The sequence below is a fragment of the Harpia harpyja genome, chromosome 16, assembly GCF_026419915.1.
Source record: "Harpia harpyja isolate bHarHar1 chromosome 16, bHarHar1 primary haplotype, whole genome shotgun sequence".
NCBI lineage: Eukaryota > Metazoa > Chordata > Aves > Accipitriformes > Accipitridae > Harpia > Harpia harpyja.
The window spans coordinates 31,553,016-31,575,338 of NC_068955.1; the positions used below are offsets into that span (position 1 = coordinate 31,553,016).

The 22,323-nt window shown below is 49.5% G+C and overlaps 1 protein-coding gene across 10 annotated transcripts in view; it reads right to left on the reverse strand.

The window, feature by feature from the left end:
- Positions 1-3,541: 3,541 nt before the first annotated feature.
- Positions 3,542-22,323, reverse strand: part of RAB3IL1 (RAB3A interacting protein like 1) — a 31,985-nt gene continuing 13,203 nt past the window's right edge. For 2 of the 10 annotated variants that reach the window (XM_052811739.1, XM_052811734.1), the window contains 12 exons: positions 20,274-20,325; positions 17,514-17,748; positions 16,904-16,999; positions 15,256-15,333; positions 14,416-14,631; positions 12,257-12,376; positions 10,893-11,021; positions 10,666-10,778; positions 9,734-9,757; positions 7,743-7,842; positions 6,682-6,748; positions 3,542-6,228 (listed from right to left, as the gene is read on the reverse strand). In XM_052811739.1, the coding sequence (XP_052667699.1) occupies positions 6,146-6,228; positions 6,682-6,748; positions 7,743-7,842; positions 9,734-9,757; positions 10,666-10,778; positions 10,893-11,021; positions 12,257-12,376; positions 14,416-14,631; positions 15,256-15,333; positions 16,904-16,999; positions 17,514-17,748; positions 20,274-20,287 (1,275 nt within the window). In that variant the 5' untranslated portion in view covers positions 20,288-20,325 and the 3' untranslated portion in view covers positions 3,542-6,145. Of the gene's footprint in view, positions 6,229-6,681; positions 6,749-7,666; positions 7,843-9,733; positions 9,758-10,665; positions 10,779-10,892; positions 11,022-12,074; positions 12,377-14,415; positions 14,632-15,255; positions 15,334-16,903; positions 17,000-17,513; positions 17,749-20,273; positions 20,326-22,104; positions 22,263-22,323 lie in introns of those variants that run through there. The other 8 variants (XM_052811738.1, XR_008238796.1, XM_052811740.1 and 5 more) reach the window with 8 other exon arrangements.

Genomic DNA, 22,323 nt, shown 5'->3' on the forward strand with positions numbered 1-22,323 from the left:
CTCTGCATGAATTATCACAGGGATGACTGAGGACCACTATCCTTCACAGCACACCCTTCGCTGGTCCTACAGTTACTAGGGCATCTCCAGGGCAAATAGGCAGTCAGCTCCCACTTGCTCTCTCCCTTACGAGCTCCAAGAAAAGATTGAGGTCACACACACTTTCTTTTCTACTTACAGAGCGTGAGAATGCAAGAGGAATTGCACAAAGGCTGGTTTATGGACATGGAAGTCCAGATGTGATATAAAACCACCTTTATGCTTTATGGCAGGGAAAAAGGATTTAGGAGGAAGGGAGGAAGGAAAACAAAATCCTCTCTGATGGTTTTGCTCATTGTCCTTCAAAAGCAAGTCAAACACATCTACGAAGTGAGATGTTTGACCTGCCATCCGGTTGAAGCTCTTTTTTGGCCCAGGACAGGTTAGCAGGCCCTAAGTTGTGGGGCAAATGGGCGCAAGGAGAAATGTTATTCATACAGCAACATGTACAAGGGACCCAGAGACTCTGTTCAAAGGACACGGAGAGGATCTGGCAACTGAACCATGGTTTATTTTTGAGAGGGAAACCAGCAGGAAAGCTCTGGTGGAAGAGGTGGGCAGAAGGGATAAGGGACAGGGCTGATGTCTTCTCAGAGCATAGAAACTTGGGCACCAACCTCATGGTTCAGCTCCCAGCCACAGCAAAGTTTCTGAACAGCAATCCCTGCCGATTCTAGTGAGGACGTCACACCTAAAGACCCAGACATAGCAAAACATTCACAGTCTCTCACCTGGCCATCCTCAGTGCTTTGCAATGTTCTTCAGGCTTAACCAAGAATCCCTTAAAGAAATCCAAATCCTTCCTCTCCCTTCCACATCACAGACTTACTCTCCAGTTGCCTAAGGAGAACGGCACCCATCTAACGCCAATTCCCATTGCCAGCAGGGGAGGAAGGCTGCAGAAATACACCTAAGAAGAGGCTGCAGAAGACAAGTCAGCAGGTGGGATGCCTTCAGAGGCAGGAGCAGAAGCGAGGGAGGACCCTGGAAATGCTCCATCCTCGCAGGGTGACCAGCGAGGGGGGACAGTCCCTGCCTGGTCTGCCTGTGCCCTCTTGTGGCTGCATGACCATGTTGCACAGGGTAGGACCAAACCTCCGGAGAAAAAGAGGAGAGGCTACTCTCCCTTGCAAAGAGCAAAGATTCTTGTATTACGTTTTAATACAGAATCTAGAGGATCCTAAATTAAAAAAAAAAAAAAAAAAATTAAATTATAACCCTTTCTGGCGACAGCTCTCAATTCAAAACGTAGGTGCTTAACGCAGGACAGCTCAGGAGCCAAAAAGCACGGTGCAACTTTACAGTCACCTGAGCACAAACAGCTCACTCCGGACCCAGCAGGGAAGGGACGTGCAGACACAGCTCTGAGTTTGGCAGGAGGACAGCCCTTCTAATTCCTCCATCATATCTGCTGTTGGCCCTGGCAGCTGCCTGCTATCTCCTCCTTGAAGCCCCAAACCATCCAGGGGGATTTGTTGTGTCTCTGCCGGCAGCTCCCCTCCGCTCCCACCCCTGCTCTGCTCCAGCACTGGCAGCGAGGGCACGGGCAGGACGGGCACCCACCACCAGCTCTGTTCCTGCCTTGCCAGCACCAGTTGGTTTCCTTCTCCATGCCTAGACGACTCGTCCTATTAAATGGTAACGCTATTTGAAAAATGAGAACATCGCTTTAGAATAAGGCACAGTACCTTTGGGTAAGCATCGCTGCTATCTGTTGGGGTTCTTCGCATCCCAGAGGTGGCAGCCCCTTCCTCTGGGCGCTGGTTTTCTCCCTCCCATGATGTCAAATGCCAATGAGTGCGAATCCCGACAGGGAAAAGCTTATGGACCCTCACCAACCTGAGCAGGACAGGGAATTCTGAGAGCAGCAGCTCATCCCATCAGAGGAAGGCAACAATGCCCACGTTTACACAGGAATGGAAAGGGAAAAGGATGACAAGGAGATTTGGGGGCCTGGCTAAGTGTCTCAGGGCACTCTGAGTAGGGAGGACACAGGACCCCAGTTCCTGGCTTTAAACGCAGTGTGGAGAAGGCTACAGTGATGTTTCTGTCACGCTGTCATAGCAAGCGTCAGCGACTGGGTCTCAGGATTGCATGCAAACAAGAAAAATGGCAAAGGCCTGACCACCCTTGCCTCAAGCACGAATCCAGAGGAAGCCCATGGGGGTTCAGAGGTTCGTTGCCCCATGCTGGGAAGAACCTCAGCACTGCTCACTCACCCTGCCTCACGCAGAGACACAAGGTTCCCTGGGACCAGTCTTTCTCTTACTCATCCTCATGCAAGTTTACCCTTAGTCTAAGAGAAGCCCCAGGTCCCAGAACCAGTACCAGCATGAGGTCTAATCCTGTTTTCTGCTCTGGCTGTACCTCTGCTTCATTTCCCAAAGGCCTTTGATGTTTTGCTTTTTCCCTCCACTGCCATCACCAAGAGATGATGACAAGAGATCTCCCGTGTTAATATCCACAGCTAAATGCAGGAGGAGAGAAAAATTACTTTAGTGAAGCTAGAGCGACCCAGCTTCCCAACTCGGAGGGTCTGAGAGCTGCTGCTGCTGCAGGGCAGGTACACGCTGTGCCCACAACCAGCTGGCATCTCTCACTTGTGCTTGCCTCTGCTGTGGCATGGAGAGCTGCACAGGGGCTGGGGCCAAGGGAATCCAGCCACAGTCCCCCTTCTCCTTCTACAAAGGACAAGAAAGGGCCCGCAGGAGCTGGACCTACCTTTTTAATAAGAAAAGGCAGCCTTTTTCAAATCAAGTTGCAGCTAAAAGCAGGGGAAAATTACCTGAACAGCAGGAGCAAGCTCAGTCCCCGGCGCCGCTACAACTCATGCTTGCCAGCTCCTGCCTTTGCATCCAAAGCCCCAGGCCCCCGCGCAGCCAAGGGAAGACCGGCCAAAGAAGAGTCCGTGATCCAAAAGTCTCCAGAGAAGAGAACCATTCACTCTACACCACTAAGGGCCCATTGGTAACAGCAGCTTCTGAAAGGCAGTGGTGGATCCTGTTGATCATGGACTCTCCTTTGGCAGGTCTGACTTCTCCCTGACTTCTCCGCAGTTCTGCTTCCACCTGCTGATAGGAAAAGCAGGAGACTGCTCAGCCCTGCAAGGAAAGAGGAAGGAAGAAGATCGTTGAATCAACCAGCCTTTGGGACAGCCAGCATATCCCACGCAATGCTTCAAGCCAGTAAACTGAACCAGACCACAGCAGAGCTGGAAGAGACCTCAGCCTTGCTCAGCACGAACCACACAGGCCTGCCTTGTCACAAGAAATACTTGTGATAAAACTCTGTTTGCTACCAAAACACTGTCACTTAGTCCCCTGGGGAAGTCAGGGAGCAGCCAGCTACAGGAGGGGCAGACTGATGAAGAAAAGCATTAAAACCCCGTCCCTTAGGGCACACAGCAGCAGGACAAGCACAGACCACAATGCCAGCCAAACTTGATTTTTCTCTTGGCTACCGAGCACACACCCCCAACCAACCCAACAACTGCGATCAGACCTTTAAAGAGGTTAATAACAAATGTTTATTTTCCTTTAATAAAGAGCAGGGTGCAACCATCCCGCTGTTAACGGAGTGACTTCATATTAATTTACAAATTGTTCTCTCTGCTTTGTTTCAAATGTAAGACAACCTTATACAATGCATTTCTCTAATTCCTTTCATCTCAAAGTGCTTTACAAAGTGACACTGGGGGAAAATTAATCCCACAAACCAAAACGTCTCCTACATAGAGATCATCTCATTCCCAGTGCTGCAGTGCAGCCACGTCTGTTGTGCAATGTAGCAGCTAATGGCACACGATGACATGTAGAGATCAAAAGGTCAGGGGGAACAGATACAAGGAGAAACTGCCAAGGATAGAATTTACCTGAGCTGAAATTTGCAGCTGGGAAAAAGCATTTCTATTCTCTCCTCTGGAAAAGCTGATGTCAACTTGCTACAAGTCTGAAGACACCACCAAAAGAGATACAGGTTTATCACTAGCTCAAGACCCAGCCAGACTCTTACCCAAAGATGTACTTTCCAGGCTTTTACTCCACATTTGAAACATACTCCTTTGGTGAACAGTAGCAGATGTACACACTCATCTAGCTAGGGTGAGCAGCGTGAGTTGGGGCACCCAGCCGTGGGAACCAAAAGCAGAATTGGGGTGGTAACAACTTGGACTTGCAGGTCAGCCCTTCCTGAGCTGAAGGAGGTGGATTCAAAGTTAGTATGTATTGTCAGGAATGTGTTCTCCCAGCTCTGGGGATGACGACTCATGTTTCACTAAGCTACTAACCCTTGGCAAAAAAATACCGTATGCCAATATAGCTATAAGGAAAGGAGTCCCCTGAGGAGCAACTCAGCAGCGTACTGTAAGTGTGCTCAGTGACAGGAAAGCTTGTGCTTATGGGGGTCTTCCACAGAAGGTTCTCAGATCTGCTGTGGATCTGTCCTTGTATTAAGTTCCAAACCAAAAACTTTTTGTCTTCCCTGTCTACTCCTCCCTCCCCTGGACAAAACCACAGCAGCTCAGTTAATTTTCTTCCACTGAAGATAGAGTTCCTCCTGTAGCATCTCCCAGGAAAGGATGAAACTTAATGGAGCTGAGGATGGTGATCTGGTTCTGGGCACCAACTTGCTAAGAAGGGAGTTATGATGATGGCAGAGGGACAGGGTGACACGGCAGTCAAGAATGCAGACATGCCACATGAGATGAAACCTCCAGGGTGGGTGGTGGCTGAGCTGATTCCACAGTCACTGAAAAAAAGGCTAAATTGGCTACAAAACACTGTCATGGCTTTAACACAGTTCTGTACAGACAAGCCTGAGCTCAAGCTGTAGCGAGCCTCTGCTTTCCAACAACTTTAGTGACATCCTTCCCAGCACATTTTGAACTGCAGCCACATCCCTCATGTCCACACACAGATGTCTCAAATCTCCTCACTGGAGATGGTAGCCCAGGAGAAGCTGGGTTTCCCAGGGCACATGCATCTCTAGGTCTGATGTAATACTGGGGAGAAAATCTCAGGGCCTCAAGACAGTGCCCAGCCTGGGCGTGCTCCTCCTGCAGACAAAGAACCCAGCCTGGGACCATGGTTTCCATCTAAACAGTGGGAACAGTACTGCCCAAAGCTCCCTTAGAGCAGGAAAAGCTCAAAGGCATCTGTTTGTGGGTGAGGTTTGTACCTAAGAGCACCATGCGGGAAGGACTTCTGCACCAAGGACTGTCACAGGGCACTGCCTGTCAAGGTCGGCATCTGCCTGTGACAACTGCAGCAGATTCACTAGACCAGGAGAAAACATCCTGCACCGACTGCAGCCAAGCCGTGGCCAGCTGTGAGTTACACAATTTCCCAGCTCGCTTTCTTCTGCCGAAGGCCCCAGGTGCACAGCTCCGGCCTCTGCTCCGGCTGCTCCCCCAGCCTGGATTACCCAGTGCCAAATTGCAAGCTAAAACCAGAAACAAATCCCTCTTTGTGACTCAGTTGGCAGAAAGCTTCTCTTGCAGGCTCCTTTAAAAGGAGCAAGGAAATACTTGGAAACAGGCTGTTCATGGCTCTCCATAAGATTATTGCATGCTGCTGGCATTTACAGGGCCATTCGGGGAGTAAGTGGTCAGCAGGACCTAGGTGTACAGCTGGGCACAGCACCTTCCACCCCAAAGGATGAGTGGAATAGATGGACAGACAGCCAGCATCTGTCCTGAAAGACTTGCGTACAAAGAAGGTCCAGGACTCCTGCCTTGCACAGGGCTGCCCTCAGACTATGCCAAAGCAGACTGCATATAAAAACAAAAGTTTAAAAAAAAAACAAAAAGGATATACACTGCATATAGGAGACTCCATAGAGGACAGTCTATAGACAGCTACCCCAGAGCAGCCAGGGCCAGCCCAGCTCTGAGGGAGTAGCTTGGCAGCTGCATTCCAGTCACAGTTGGAGAAGTGGGACAGCTGAAGGTGGAACTTGTGCTTCTTGCTCCTTGATCAGCTTCAGGCAGAGGGAGGGTGGGGAGGAGTAAGGCCCACTGCAGGAGAGGCACTGCATTAATCTGTTTGGCAGACTACGTTTGACAAGCCGTTCATACAGGAGCAGTTTCCTTCCATGCTCAGGCCTCCGCTTACATCTCACTGGGATAAAACCCAAGTTTGGCCAGAGACATCTCCCTCCGGAGCCGCATGACCTCCCAGTACATCAGCTCCACTGCAAAGCAAAAAGGGAGTAGGGAAGAGGAAGAGGAAAAAAAAAAGAAAAAAACCCCCACAAAACCAAAACCCAACCAAAAAAATCAGTAAGCAAGGCATAGCTGCACATCACCTCATGTTATGCTGTGCTCTCAGCGCAGCCCAGCCAGTCTCATCCCCAAAGTGAGGGAAGCAGACAGGCTGGATGGTCTAGCAGGAGAGGCCCATAAGGTTACCCCTTACCAGTTCCAACCCAGAGAAAAGCTCCCAACAAGCTGATGAGCAAGGAATGGGTGCGTCTATTCCTCCCGCTCATGCCTCTCTTTTGCTATTTAACTGTTCCTCAAAGACACAGGGAGTTCAGGGTACCCCAAGCTGGCCCCATTCCTGTCAAGCTGAATCGGACCTCTTAATTCCTCCCAATGTCCCACAGACAGCACCGCCCCCGCAGCCAGCTACTACCCCCTCTTACCGTCCTGCCTCACCAAGCCCTGCTGGATATAGCGAATGTACGTGAAAAAGTTGCACACCGCTGTGATCTGAGGGAGAGAGAGAAAAAGGAGTCAGCTACAGAAATGCTTTGCCTGTCAAGAGGCTTGCACAGGACCCAGCAGGAGAGCTCTTACTGTTCAGCACCTGAGAAATAGTACTACATACCATCAGATGGAAAGAGATAGGAAGAAAGCTGGTTAAAAAAAAAAAAAAAAAGTCAGCATTCTCTGGGCATCCGCAATCCTGTCCCAAGATACTGCACTATCCACGAGACACTGCACAGGAACTCCAATCTACTGCAGATTTGAGACACAAGTGATCACTACTTAATGTGGCAGCAAAGTCTGTGGTCTTCCTTCAAAGAGCACTGTTCTCCAACTGAATGAAAATCTTTGGAGTTAAAGGTTTGAGCAGAAAGTGTGTGTGCAGGGACGTAAGGGCGTTCATGACACATTACAGTGCTCTGGTGCAAGTGACAAAAATTAGTCGACTTAAGTCCATGCACAAAACCAACTTTTTGTCTCAGAAATTGCCACATGTTGCAGGATCAGCTCTTCTGATTCACAATCCAGGAAAGAATAAATTTCTAATATGCTCCATTGAATCAGAGCCCCAACAGCAACATTAACAAATCATTCACCTTCTCCCTTCCCTCCAAAGAAAGGACAGCTTGTTCTCATAACCATTTGAGTCACTGATCTGTACTGGAACAATAACAAGAGCCAGCATTTAAAGAGCAGACAATTACTGTGTTTTACAAAGGAAAATTAAAAAATAATAATAAAACAAAACAATCAAATCCCTGTCCTGAATCAAACCATGGAAAGCAAACACACTGAAGGAACACAAGGCAGAGCACTGGAGCGTGAGGCAGGGCTGGAGACCTGCACCCTAGTCATTGACCAAGAGCCACCCCAACTTCAGGAACAAACTCAAGCCCCACAGGTCTTAGTTTGAGGGCTTACCCTCAAGAGCTCCTCCATCTCAGGGCTTGGAACAATTTTGGAGGGCTGAGGCACCCTGAGAAGGTGAAGGACTCACCCTGGCCCTGCAGGATGGTGAAATGTAGTAGTAATTCCCAGAATCCCCCAGCATGATGCGGTGCTTGCAGGTCCTGGGGAGGCCACTCAGAGCACATTTCCTGCAGACAAAGAAAAAACACTTCAGCCTTCAACAATCTGGTGGCAGAGCAGAGCACACCAATTCAACAACCGCAAGACTATTCCAAAGAGATAGAAGTGGGAGCTCAGAAGCCAGACCTGTGTCAGTCAGCATGAAGAATTAAAAAACCATGGCTGATATGAGCCTTTTGCTCCTAGAAAGATTCCATAAATGGCAAGTTTAGGAGACCGTAGGCTAAATATCTGGAACCATGAATTATTCCACGCCCAAGCAAACCAAGGCTGTACCCCTTCCCTGGCAGACAGCCCAAGACAAAACCACAGAAAATTATTAAAGAGGTGAGGCTGGAGCAGAGTATAACAACTGCCATCTGGCCTCTGCACATCTCCTCCATGTTCCAGGCAAGGCTTTTGCTGAAGGAGTTCTGCTCAGGTGTATCAGCTTTCCTGATGAGACGCAAACATTCTGTCTGGGGCCCAAACCTGGTCTCAAAAGAGGTAAATCCAGCATTTGAGCAGAATCTGCTCATGCTAAGAACTCAAAACAAGCCACACTGCAGCCTCTATGCTAGGCTCCTACTAATTAATTTGGGCCTGATTTGAAGCTACTCTAGTTGAAGCCACATGGAGTGACTTTGTACTGACTTCAGGGGGCTTTGGATAAGGCTCGCAGTTCCTAAGAACAAGCCAATCCCTTCTTGTGCAGAGAGGGAAGAAGCTTGGCTTCACAATTGTAAGAAGATTTCAGACTGAGTGAAGAAAATAGTCTTTTCAAGACAGCTCAGTTCCCAGGGAGACCATCAAAAGATGTAATCAGCAAGGGTGAAGCATGCCTCTATTTTCTTGCCATTTCCTTCCCTTATTTGCAAGACAAATGGTTCCCAGCAGCAGCCAGTTGCCCTTCCTTCATCACCACTTAAAGCAGTAAAGCAGAATTTTCTGCTGCATAGTCATCACCACACTGCCCAGAGGCTTAGTGCCTGCATGGTGGGAAGAGGGACATAGCTCCCCAGCTGCAAAAAATTGCTCTGTGGGCCATGAAAGATGACAACACACAAGAGCAGATGTTTCAGAGAGCTTCTGAGCATGTCTCTGTGCTTGCTTTCCACTGCTATCAAGGCAAATACTAGCTAAGAGTAGAAGCATGGGCTGTAAGTGTTCAGAAGCAATGAGAAGTAATAGTTGCCCAATGATTAACACAACTTTCGGGGATCAAATCCTCAGGAGGTGCAGGATGACCGATACCTTTGTAAACAAGATACCTTTAAGAGGTCCTAAATTTGAGCATTGCAGCACACTGGAAAAAGAGACTACTGCTGGTCACTCTTAGCTTGGTTGATACCACTTGATGTAACCCCAGCTATCACAACTGTAGCTAGAAGTCACCTAACCCACAGCATTTGGACACCTGCCCGTCAGCGCTCTACACACCCCACGGCACTTTGCCAGACATGCTATCATGAAAGCCAGTTGTCCTCGCACCTCCTGGCCAGCGTTTTGCTCTGATGCTATATAGACAATGTCACATAGTGGCCAACTTGGTCTCTGCCTGTCCAGACTCCTCAAACTGTTGCACTGAGGTCTGTACAGTAGGGTACAGACCAGTAGGTCTGGTAGGTCCCAGCTTGCGCAGGTACCCCAGCTTTCTGCTTCCTGGTTCATAGCATGTCCAAAGTTGCCATAAAAATCAGTGGTTTGCATCTGGGAAATAAAAGGGAACGAATTCCTTTTGGGTCCTTTATTGCCAATAGCAAGATTCCTTACCATCCTGTCTGGGTAGAAATTAAACAGGGTTAAGAAGTTAGCTTAGTTCAGCTCTAGCCTCAAAGCTGCTAAATTGCACTAAGTTAGTAACTTGTTAATGGATTAGAGATCTTTGATCACTGACTGAAAAACAAATACTTCACTTACGTTACAATTTGTGACCGGAACCCACTGTGAAGACACAAAAAAAAAAAAAAAAATCAAAAGGAAACCGATAAAGATAAACACAGGATGGGTTGTTCTTGGAACAGGCCTGACATACTCGTGGAACAATTTGCCTAGAGATGACAGAAAACTCAGAAGAGAGTGGTAGGAAACCTGCATGTGAGCAGCATTTACTGTTACTTGAACACCCTCACTTAGAAGGTCCTCTGCTTGAAGGTAAGGGAAGGAAGAAGAAAGAGAGAGAGCCCTGACTGAACTTAAATTCAATAGCTGAACAAAATCCCCTATCTTCGTCTGGAATATCACGTCACTCCTGCTAGTGCTCCTCTTCTTTGAGGCAATCTCAAGTTGTCTGTCACATCAGATACAGTCACACAAGCTCTGGAGCAGTCATAGCCCAAATTCTGATGGCAAAGTGATCAGCATCAGGTGGGGAAGATGATATGCAGCAAGAGGAGATCTCTTCTGACCTAGGCTCAAGCCCACCTGGTGCACCAGCAAGGTCAGGAGGGCAAGGCAAGTTCAGACCTCACACGGTGCAAGAACATGAGATAATGCAGCTCTGACTTAATCCTTTCACCCTAGGTTATGCACAAACACTCCTTCAGAGAACATTAAACAAGTTGCTACCTTAAGGCAAAAAACCAAAACCCTCTCCCAAGCCAAGGGCACTAACACATCACTAGGTTATCCCCCCAACATAGTCAACTACAGTACATCAGCCGAGCTAATTCCCCTTCTCACGTGAAGAGTTGAGCCGAACTACCACTGGTCATAGGCTAGGAGAACACTCAACTGAGTCCTTTCAACTGTTCAACTCAACTGACTGAGCAAGGCCTGGCCAAACTCCGCTAGACGGTACAGAAAGACCAGTAGCAAGGAGAGGACGAGAGAGCATAAGCATGGTTCCTTACTTTGGCCCACCACACTCTTCTGCTGACACTTTCACCACAGGCAGTGTCTGGGAAGCAACCGGCTCAATGGTGAGTGTATTCTGCTCCACAGCCACTCGCACCAGCTCCGACAGCTGCAGCAAAGAGAAATGAATGCAGATATGAATGTGCAGAGGACACCTCCATAAAAGGTGCAAGTTTGGCACTGCCAGACTGCACAGGTTTTGTCCTTCTTTTCCAGCACTCACCTCCTGCTTAGTGAAGTCCAGACAAGGTCCTACATCTTCTCGATAAATTCTGTCCAGGAAGGAGCAAGATTTATCCAAAGTTGGAGATTCCTTCCAGGCCTGGAACTCAGCAAATAAAATGGAGTCGACCTGCAGCAAGTGTCCAAGAGGAGCAGGAAGAAGGAAGGTGGGTGGAGAGAGAGATACCATATCAGAAGGTATCTCTTACCATCCAGGTAACCTAACTAAAAACATGTGCTTTGGCATCTAGAAAGGCTCAGACATCACAGAAGTGTCTGAGGGAAGCTGGCTTGCTCCAAGGATCTTTCATCTCCCACCCACACTAACACAGCCATACTGGACTTATTCTGCCAGAAACCTGCAGGCACCTCTCTATCCCATCTTCCTCCAGGACAGGGCAGCACCTCTGCTGCAGGAAAGCCACCGCACAACCACCAAACAGACCAAGTGCCCACTCAGCTCATAGCAGGAATGACAATAGCAGCTGAATGGCAAAGCACAGTGGCAATGGCACTCAGGACACAGGAGGTAGAACCCTTCTATAAGGAAAAGATTGCTACAGAAAAGGATGAATTGGAAATATTAAGAAACAGCCATCAGCAGGACTACATTCAGTGAGCCCAAGTATGAGCTCACAGGGTATGCCAGCCCTTTAAAGACCACTCCAAGCCCAGAACTCTGGTGTTTGGGGAGTCACAGAAGTAATGGGAACACTGGGCAACCACACAGGCTTGCAGAGGCAAGCTGAGTGTAGGAAAGGAGCTCTCTCAAAGAGAACTCAGAGTAGGAACAGCTTTCCCTATTCTAATGTTTGCTTATTGCCTTTTACAGGTGGGCTTGAAAGCATTATCACTGCTCAGTAGAAAGGGACCCAGGACAGAGCTTGCTCCCATCCCCTGAGCCAGCAGGAAGGTTGCTTTCTCCATCCCTGTCTGGCTGAAAATACTTCAGTCCTGGAGACTCTCTGGGACCTGACATTTAAACCCCAGATGGATCATTAGCAGAACCACCAACCTGACTGACAGGGCATCTCCTTAAAAGGCCAGCAAATCCTGTTAAAGCTGCCGAAAGGAAAAGCAAAACTAAAGAAACCCTGCTGAGCAACACAAAGAACATAAGTGAACAAAGCTGAAAAAGGTCTGGGTTCTAGCATACTCGCTCTGTGCTACGGAGACTGCTCACCTGCTACCAGGAGACAGCTTCAGAGCCACAAGATGGAAAAACAAATTGAGAAACACACAAAAACAAAACAAACAAACAAACAAAAAAAGCAGGTTAGCATAAAAGCAAGCTAGAACTGAAAGGCTGGAAGTGTGAGAGGCAGATGGGTCCCACCCCTCCCCAGTGCTGTCCAGAAAGGTTACCTGCTGCAAGGATGAGGAAGCATCTGCTCCCAAGGCCTGCCAGCCTGGTTCATAGGTGATGTGGATAGCCTTCCCAGGGATGATACAAAGGAGCAGAGAGAGGAGAGCAGGTAACCCAGACTTTGAGGGCAGAGGAAGAGACAGACAGTGAAGGAAAAGGTTTAGAGAGACAAGCAAGAAAGGGAGGTAAAAAACATGACAAAACAGAAGATACAAAGAAAGGCTCAAGTCCTCCCTTCCAGGGCACTAAGCATGCTGCTTAAGACATCACAGGGCCACAAGCCACACCTTTTGACTTCAGCTTGAGGTGCAAAAAGGGAACAAAAATTCTGTCATTTTTAGGCTCAGTTAAAGATGGGGCACGTTTTTTCCATAGAGCACCTAGCACCAACTCTCTGAAAGCCAGGTTCCCTTTTATCACCTCTCACATAGGCCACTAAGGAATTTGAGAGACAGAAATTAACAAGTTAAAAAAAACCACCCCACCCTTGATATATAAAATTGTTAGTCACTTTGGAAGCTGTAGCCCTGGGATTTTAAGCCCCAGGATATCTGCACCATGTGGAAGTTACCTACACAAAGAAATGACAGGTCCAAGTCTTTAACAAGCAGTCATTTACAAGAGCTAGCATTTCTCTAAAGATCGTCAACACAAGATTTGCTGAGACTGAGCCAAGAACAGCAAAATTAACTACCCAGCAGGCAAAAGTTATCTCTGCTTGCTGTAAGCAGAGGGCAACTTCTACAGGATAGTCAGTGGTTCACCGAACTGAGCTCTCAGTTTGGAGCTCCTCTATTCTGACTGGAGGAATAGTTAGCACTGGGAGAGGTCACAGGACCTTAAAAAGATTAAAACCTTTTTCTTCCTGGCCCCCAAAGCAGCTTCTAGCTGACTGCATTTGACTCCAACTTCCAGTGTATCTGGACTGTTCCCTGCTTGACCAAGAGAAACCAGTGCATCAGGCCTTCACAGTTACTAACTGATTTTTCCTTTGGCTTTCTTTCTGACATAGCCTTTGTTCCTCTCTGCCTGTGAACAGAGTTAAAGATCTTCATCTATTGCTGTCTCAGGACAACGGCTATAGTCAATGTTGCCTGAAGCATTTCATCCAAACTCTAGCAACAAGAGCACTACGCAGAAGCTGACAAGGCACTTTCATTGAATCCACTGCCAAAAGCAGACGTTACCAGTGTTGCCAGCACAGTCGTGTTTGGTGAGAGTATTAATTTCACACGCGGCCCTTCTGCATACATACTCACACAAGCCAAGTGACCAGGTGCCTTCGTGTTCCCTCAACAATTCATGACAGATGCCGCAGCTCCCCAAAAATCATTAGGGAGACATAATCCCCCACCACATTCTCATTCATTTTCATTCTTCCTGACCAAGTGCCATAAGCTGCCTCCTTTTTGCTCCCTGGGACAGCTGTGTACACATCTGGCTAGTGGAAAGTTCCCAGATGGAAAGGTCCTGCTAGCAGGAAAAAGCGTTACTTACACCCACGGTCACAGCAGATGGGGGACTATCAAAGGATCACCGAAAGGAATTAAACAGTGTTTGTTTGAAAGATATTCACAAATGCCTTGTATGCTTCTCTAGCCAGTTTCTTCCAGTGGGGAAGGAATTAAATATAATTAATTAAATATACACTCTACAAAGAAGAAGAAGAACAGTGACATGCCCAAGAACATAAAACAAGTGACAGAGACTACAAGTTGACAGAGGTGTCCTGGTGTCCAAGCCAAACTAGGCAGAGAGAAGAAACAACAGCAAATCAACGCCAGAGCAGGTAGTGGACTCAACTGTCAAGATGCAGCAGAACAACTGGCTTCTCAGCAACTTCTGACATCCACTCTCAGCACTGGTAACTCCTGGATCTGTCCATGCCCTCCAGGGATCCCTCAACTGCTTCCTCTAGCAGTTGTCCTGACGCAGCCTTGAACGTGCTTCCCAGAAGGGGAAATCTCCACAAATGGAAACCCTCCAGAGCCTGCCTCAGCACAAATTTAGGGAACAAGCCAGATTACTGCACAGACAGCTTCTCCCAACACTGAAACCACAGAGCTCTCCAGGAAGCCTGAGTCAGAAGCCGCACACCTCCCTGAGCACAGTGACAGCAGTGGCTTTAAGGCCGATGCAGTGAATGGCCCTCACCCACCTCTTTGCATTCATGACTGACTGGCTCTGGAGTCACATTCTGGCTGGCAGCTGAGACCATTGCGCTGCTGGTGCTTTTGTTTCGCCCATGGCCCTTTCTGAAGACAGCTTTAGAAGGGCTCTGGAGCTGAGGATGCAGCTCCCGGTTTGGAGAGGAAGGTGTGGATGTGATCACCAGCGTCTTCAGAGCTGTTACCTCTGCCTGCAGCATGTCGATCTGAGGAGACAAGGCAAGAGTCAACAGCACCTTCAGCAATTGCTGAGCTCGAGCTTGCTGCACCCCACCAAACACTAAAGCCACAGGGAATCAGCTACAAGCCCAGTCCTGAAGCCTTGTCCCCATTCTCCCAAATGTCCACCATCACCCAGAATTTTAAAGAGGGCTAAACTGCAGCTACTTGGGAACCCACCCCACTGCTCCTCAGTCTGAGCACATTTCGCTCCAGGCTCTTTTTAGACCCAATAACCCAGAAGAAATTTCTCCCTCCTCAAGAATAAACCAGTTGAGCAGCCCTGTGATGCAGCCTTGTCAGGAAATTCCAACTCCCCAGCTCCCTGCTCTAACCATCCCCACAGCTGTGGCAATTAAACAGCATATCCCTTCTCTGTGGTTCCCCTGGCATCCATTTCTCAAAGGGGAGCTGGATCAGCAGCAGACTGCAAGGATGCCTTTTCCCCCTCAGTCAGCGTCTGCTGGAGAGGGAACAGAGCAAATGCAGCATCTCAAAGAGACCGAGCTGCAGGCACTTTACTCTCCTCCAGGCAACAGACAGCACCATGGCTGAGCAGGGATGGCACCAACCTAGCACAGAGATCAAGTCACAGAGAGCGCAGTTCTCACCTTCCCCCGTGCCTCCCTCAGCTGTTTCTCTGACGCCGCCTGTTTAGTGTTTGCTTCTCTCACCATCTTGTGCGCTTCCTGGACCAGAGAGAATTTTAGTCTGCCTGTTGCAGCCCCAACTCATGAAGCCACCAGGACAGGCCAAAGCTCTGCCATATCACATGCTCTGGGCAAGCAAGCAGGGGGACAGATATCACTGCCACATCCAAGGGTTTTACTCTGTCAGCTGTGAAGAGCCTTCCCCCAGAATTTCCCAGAGAAGGCTCTCAGTGCCAGAGCCTGGAGTGCATCCCCCTTCTAGGAGTGTAGTTGGCTAAATTAAAGAGTTCAGCTAGCTGAGTCCAAGGTCACCTCTTTCACTGATACGGGCTGCTGTGAAGAAAGCTAGAAGCAAAGGCCTGCCCCTCCTTGCCCTTGGGAATTGCTTTAAAGCTGAGGCTTTAACATTAGCACCCACCTGTGCTGCATCGCAGCTGTGTAGCAGCTGTGTCTGTGCCCAGTCCAATACCTCTGCAACTCTGACCTTGACTCACACACACTAGCTTGGCCTCCTGACTTGACCTCAGGCCTGTGTTGTCACTGCAGACTTGCTGCTTGATCACTGGACTGTTTTCTGACACTGATTGCTGTTTGTGGCACAGAGCCTGATCGAGACTTGCTGCTCCATGTCTTAGCTCCCCACTGGTGAGGTCACTGCTCTTGCCTGACTTATTATTGCACTTTGCTCCCACTTCCCTTGTGGAGCGGCCAACCCTCGCTGCTCTGGGCACGGCTGCAACACAGCAGGAGCTGTAACTCAGGTGAGGGCCAAACGGTAAAGGCTAGCTTAAAAGCATCTCCCACAGAAAGAGGGGAGCGGTGCAAGTCCCAGCTGGAGCCTCCCTGCAACGCTGTCTGGAAGCAGTCTGTCCAAGGCCACCAAAGGAAGGGGACAGCCCTCAGCTACTTATCACTAAGTTCACCCTGAATGCAGGCAGCCAAATTTCCAGAAGGGGGATGTTCTCTTGGCCCTCGCACTCAGCACCAGCCTGTGTTTCAAAGGTACAGATGGGCTCTGGCTTTCCTCACTGCCCAGTCAGATCCAGACATTAGAGCTGCTGCTAAATGGGATTTTGCCAGGATAGAGCTTGGCAAGAATCATATTACAAAAAAAAAAAAAACCAACCCCAAAAAACCCCAACCAACAGGCCTTCTGAACACTCATTGGAGCAGAGTATATGAGGACATCCAGCTTGTTCCCACCCCAAGCAAGGGCTGACACGAGCCAGGGAATCATCTCTATTACACAGCAGCTGCTGTCCAGACTAGAGAGCAGGCATGGGAGAGGGACAGGGAGCTATGCTTAGCTCCAGCTACAGGCATCCCCACATCTGTTTTTGCTACCAGACGTACAAACCCATAACTACTGTGCTTTTTATGCCACCCCACAGCTGCTAGAAGGGGAAAGAAATGCAAGCAAACACTCCCCAGGAGCAGGTACAAGCCCCTGCTCTGAGGCTCTGCCTGCAGCACTGCCCAGCTCTGCTTCTCCAAGTGGGAAAGAGGAAACTGTGGGAGGCGATGGCTGGAAGTTCAGGGAAAGCCTGTCTTAAAGGAGATGGATGTAAGCTTAGCTTAAGAAATGATGGGAAAAGGAAGAGGGTGGTACCTCAAATAGGCTCGCTGTTAACTCCTCTAGTTCCTGCTCCAGTTGTTCTCTGACTTTTGACAATCTCTCACATTCTTTGTCCTTCAGCTTCAGCTCCTGTTGAGGAAATGGAGAGGGATGCGTAAGCTCATAGCAGGCTCCAGTAGTGCTGATGCCTGCCTGCCTCCACCTGTCAATCACAACCTTTCCTCCCCACCATGGCACGGATTCCCAGCCCAAGACTCCAGTTGCTAAACTCCGTACCATGCTCCATGTCACCAAAGGCATCCCTCCAGAAGTTGTCGCAGGCTTTTCAGGCTAGAATTGCTCATTTGCCGTTAGCAAGGAGGCTCCATAGTAAGCACTGCCTGCCTCAAGCTGCTTTCTGCAGCAGGTTTCCAGGACTGATTTGGATGTTGGCACGGGGGCTTTGGGTCAACCTAGCAACTGATGTCCTGCTCCAAAGCACTTTATGGCCACCTCAGCTCAATCTCTCTCCTCTTCTGCCTGCTCCAGACTGCGGCACAGCCACATTGAGACTCTGCTGCCCTCAGTACCACCTCTTGGAAAACCCCCACTGCTCAAATCTGTACCACCATCCTCAGGTGTTCTCACAAACTCTGGGTCTTACCTTTTGTGCTTTGTGCAGCTCCTCCTTCAGGAATTCAGACCCCTTTTCACGGATCTCCACTGAAGAGCTGCGTAGACGCGACACGTTGAGCTGCTCAGTGGACTGGGTCTCATCCACACCTCGAGCATCCTGGCATCCAGTCTCTGGCTCCTCCTTGCTGCCTTTGGATGGCATCAGTGTCTTCCAGTGTCCCACAGCTGGTTGATTCTGGCCGTCTTCCTCAAAATTGGCCTGGCTGTGGGGTACCAGCACAAGGAAACTTTATATGGGGGCAATTCACAGCCTTCCTCTAACACTCGCAACACATCCACCTCCAGCCTCTCACAAGCACTGAAGTGAGGCAGGGAGGGTGGTGGTGTACGAAGAGGCCAGAATTGTCTTAGAGGACTTGGTCTGTGCTCAGCAGCAGCAGCACCAGTTTCTTTACGCTGCATGCAGGCACTGCCTCCCTATTGAAGTGCTTCACCCTTCTGGCATGGATTGTTTCCAGACCAGCAACAGAAGAGGAGATAATGGTCTAAAATAAAGACTCTGGGGGAAATCTCCGCTCCTATCCTGGGATCTTTAAGAATCACACCAAGTCTAGTTTGAGATGCCCAGCCTGCACTCCTTTTAAGAAGGGCTGGTTTCTCAACAGTGAGTACTCCCTCACAGATAATTCTGGACACACAAAACTTAGTAGGCAAAGCAACACTATGAGTAACTCCTGGTTTTACCCTTCTCAACCAGCATGTCCCAGATACCATTAACTCAGGATAAAGCAGGAGAACTGAAGACAGCTGCTCCAGGAATCCCATTCCTGCCTGCTTTCAGAGAGAAACAGACTGCAGCTGGCTTGTTTAGGACTCTGGTATACACCCAGTAGACCTAAGTTCAGAGACACTGAGAGTAGCAAGAAAAAGCGAGTACAGCTCTCCCATTCCCTAGCAATATACAGACCCTAATCCCCTCCACTGCAAACCCAGCCTTCCTCTCCCGCCCACCCCTGCTTCAGAGGGGAAGGATCTATTTTTAACCTACTGGTTTCCCACCAAAGTCTTCCACAGACCTGTCTAAAACAGTGTATTTCCACAGAGCTGAGATGAAGCCCTATTTTTTAGTTTCAGTGGCTGGCAAGTAAAGAGGTACTAGAAAGAGGAAACCAGAAGAGTCACCCAGGACACTGTTCCCCAGTGCTCAGTAGGGCTTTGTCAACTGTCAACAGACTAACACAGACCCTGGAAGGGGCTGATGAATTTAGTAGGCTTTGCAGCTGCTGAGGACTTACGAGAGGAAAACATAGGCTTGTACACCACCCCTTCTTCATGCATTGAACTGTCCTCACATGGTCACTAGCCATTTGAAGTCAGTGGGAGCACGATCAAGCCTTGCACACATGGAAGCTTTCTATCATGTGCAGCCACTCAGCAAGATGCACACACTGCACTACAGATTAACCTGCTGCCAGTTATCTCTGGGTCACAAGCCTCGGCTGAGCTGTGGTGCTATTGTCTTCCATGCACAGCACCAATCCCTCCTCTGCACACTCCTTCTGGCTACTGCTTCTTGCCCACTACCTTCTCCTGCAAGAAGCTATCACCTTCTTTTGGTTAGGTTCACTTTCTCTTCTTCCCTCTTCCCAATCTACGTATTTTCCTCTCCTGAATTTGCCTTACCTCTTGTATTCCAGCCAGGCCACACTCTTCCCCCTTGCCCTGACTCCAGCCCCATACTGCACGACAGAGCACCGACTGGGCTTATCTCCTCAGCCACGTGCAGCTCAAAAGAGCCTTGTTCTTCTTCATCTCACCCAAACACAAAAGGCAGTCAAACCATTAGGCTCAACTACTGACAGGCCTTTTTCTCCTAGGCTATGCCACCTGGCAACAGCATGGTGCTACCACCTTTTCTACTCAAATTGCTCCCTTTCTGCCCCCCCCCCCCCCCCCCCCCCAAGCTGTCCATGAGCAACAGTTGTCCACGGTCATCTTTCAAAGAGGGAAAGAAGCAGCAGCTACCAGCTAGTTCAGCTCAGGTACCACAGGAAAGCATGTGGAAAAGCACACACGGAGAACTCCCTGAAAGCTTGGAAGATGAAGGGCACAAGATCATCCCTGATGCCATGCCATGCCAACTGGACAGCATTTTGACTACAGAACTGGGTGTGGGGGACATGCAATCAGTATCACAGATTTTGCTGACCTCTCTTGAGCAAGAACAAGTGAAAGCACCAGAAGGATGGTCACACAGCAGTGCTAAGAAGGTAGGAAAGGACAGGAACAAACTGGCATCCCCTTGACTTCCCCTGGTTTTACTGAACATTCACCGGGAAGATCTAGAAGGAGAGGCTTATCCTGGTGATACTACTTAATTTGGAAATGTGGAAAATAATGTAGAAGGATGCGTTGGGGAAAGGGCAAGAAAATAAAATAGTTTTGGCCAAAGGAAAAAGGACAGACAGTGCCTCCAAGCAAAGATAATTCATCTTGAGCTATTCAGCACACTGGGACTGCTTGATAAAAAGCAACATACACAAACACAGAGGGATATGCCTGACGGAGCGAGCCATGACCAATGGGAACTCCCAGACTGGGCAGGCATCTACAGTTTGAGGTGCAAGAGAGCACACAAGTGCAAACTACATGGTGTCCAGAGCGTGCAGTGCCTGCTCCATCCAGTTAGGCTGCTCTGTTGGCACGTTTGGTTAAAGGAAAGGCAGAACAGCACAGAAGAAATAGAATGGTTTAGAAAGGTCAAGATTAGCTAACATGGGTCACTTACCTAAACAGTGACATCGCTAATGGGATGAGGAGGTCTCCAAAGGCTCCAAACACTAAGGAAAGAGAGGGATCGAGCAAGAGAATGACCCAAAGGAAGGAATTAAATCCATTACAGGAAGCTGGGGACATAACAAGACCAATTCATCCCAGAGATCAGGACAGGTTCTCTGGAATGGATTTGCCACCAAGCAGGAGAAGCATGCCAAACAGAGAGGTCTGTCCAACAGTTAAACCATTTCTCAGGTGGCATAGTGGAAGCCCTGTCTGCTGTGGACTTTTTGAGATTAGACAGGGTAAGTTGCAGAGAACACATCTCTCCAGGTTCTTCCGTATTAGAGAGGAAACACACCAGAAGGGCCCCAGCCAGACCGAGCACCTCCAGCTTCTGTGATCAGAAGGAAAAAAAACCAAAACAAACCAGAGCACAGAGGAAAAGCTGGATTCAAAACCAAGCAGCTAGTAAAAAAAATAAAGAAGCAGCAAGGCAAAGAGACATTTCCACAGTCCTCTAAACTACTAAGACAGCCAATCTAACCCATACATAACAGGAAGAAAAAAACCAACATTTTTTCTTTATGACTTTCAAGTCCTCAGAGGAAAGTTGTCTTGGGAGACAGGTATTCCAGTGTATTTCCACACGTTATGGAAGAAAACTAGAGGACACAGAGGAATGAAACAGTCCCACCCACACTCCATAATGCCAAGGGACCTAAAAACCTATCCTGAAAAATCATCCCATCTTCCATGACAGAATAGTACATTCTCCACGCTGTGCAAACAAAATCCCCACAAAAGCCTTGGCTATGCTGGCTTCTGCCCAGCCAAGTCCCAATCTCCAGTGTCCAGCTGGGGCTTTGAAATACACCCCCCGCCCAGAAACCAAAAGACCACGACGTACACTCGCACGCTCTTGCTATCGCTGGTCTGACTGGTGGCTATCTTCCTCGGCAAAACGTATCATATCCTAAGGGTCCCACACTGACACAAGAAATGCAAACTTAAAAAAAACCAAAACCAACAGCCCACAACCTTCTAAAGTTGGATTCTGTAGAAAAAGCAAAAAAATGTGCAGGATCTGCACTTTTTCCAGCGGGCCCCACATGTTTCCTGCAGTGCTGATCCGACAGGGTTATTTCCCGTACGAACAACCTGTGGGTCTGTCCAGGTTAAACTCCTACCCTCCGGCTTGCAAAGGGGACCTGACTTTTCCATCCCGATCAGGAAAGAAGCCTGACCGCTGCCGTACCGCACCGCCACGAACCGGCATCGGTCCACAGCCCGCTCACCGCCCGGCCAGGCGCTCGGTAACGTGCCTCTCAAAAGCTTTTGGCAAAGCATATGGTAGCGTTTTATTATAGCGTAGCACGCAATCTGTATTTCTTGTATTTCCCTCAGCAGACAGCAATCACCCACCGTGTCCTTCCTGAGGGTTGCTGGGGGACACGGTATCTCCTTACTCCGCTTCCACACAACTGCACGCACAAACACACGCCTGCAGAGCCTTGAGAGGACACCGAGGCTTTGGGCTGCAGGGACGCGAGGTGTTAACGACAAAACAAGCAAACCCAATGGAAGTCCGAGGGGAAACTCAGCCCGGCTTCTCCCCACGAAGACGCCCTTGTCCCCCCACCCACAGGCGGTGAGGCTCGGGGGCTGGGGGGGGACACGACAGCCCGGCCCGAATCCCCCCGAAGGGAAGGGAAGGGAAGGGAATGTCCGGCCACCAGACGCCGCGGGCCCACAGAGCCCGGCCGCCTCCCCCGCCCCACACACCGGCCCGGCCCCGCTGCCCTGAGCCTCCCGGACCCGAAAGGCCGGGCTCCCGGACGTACCCCCGCCGCATAGCTGGGTCCCACCGGCACCACCACCACCACCACCGCTGCTGCTGCTGTTCACGGCGGAGGCGGAGGAGCGCCCGCCGCCATCCCCATGCCCGGAGCCGGAGCCGTGCCCGGCGCTGCGGCACCGCCTGAAGGACGCGCTCCCGCCGCCCGCGGGCGGGGGGGGGGGAACACACACCACGTGATCCCGGCGCCGCTCTGCGCGGCAGG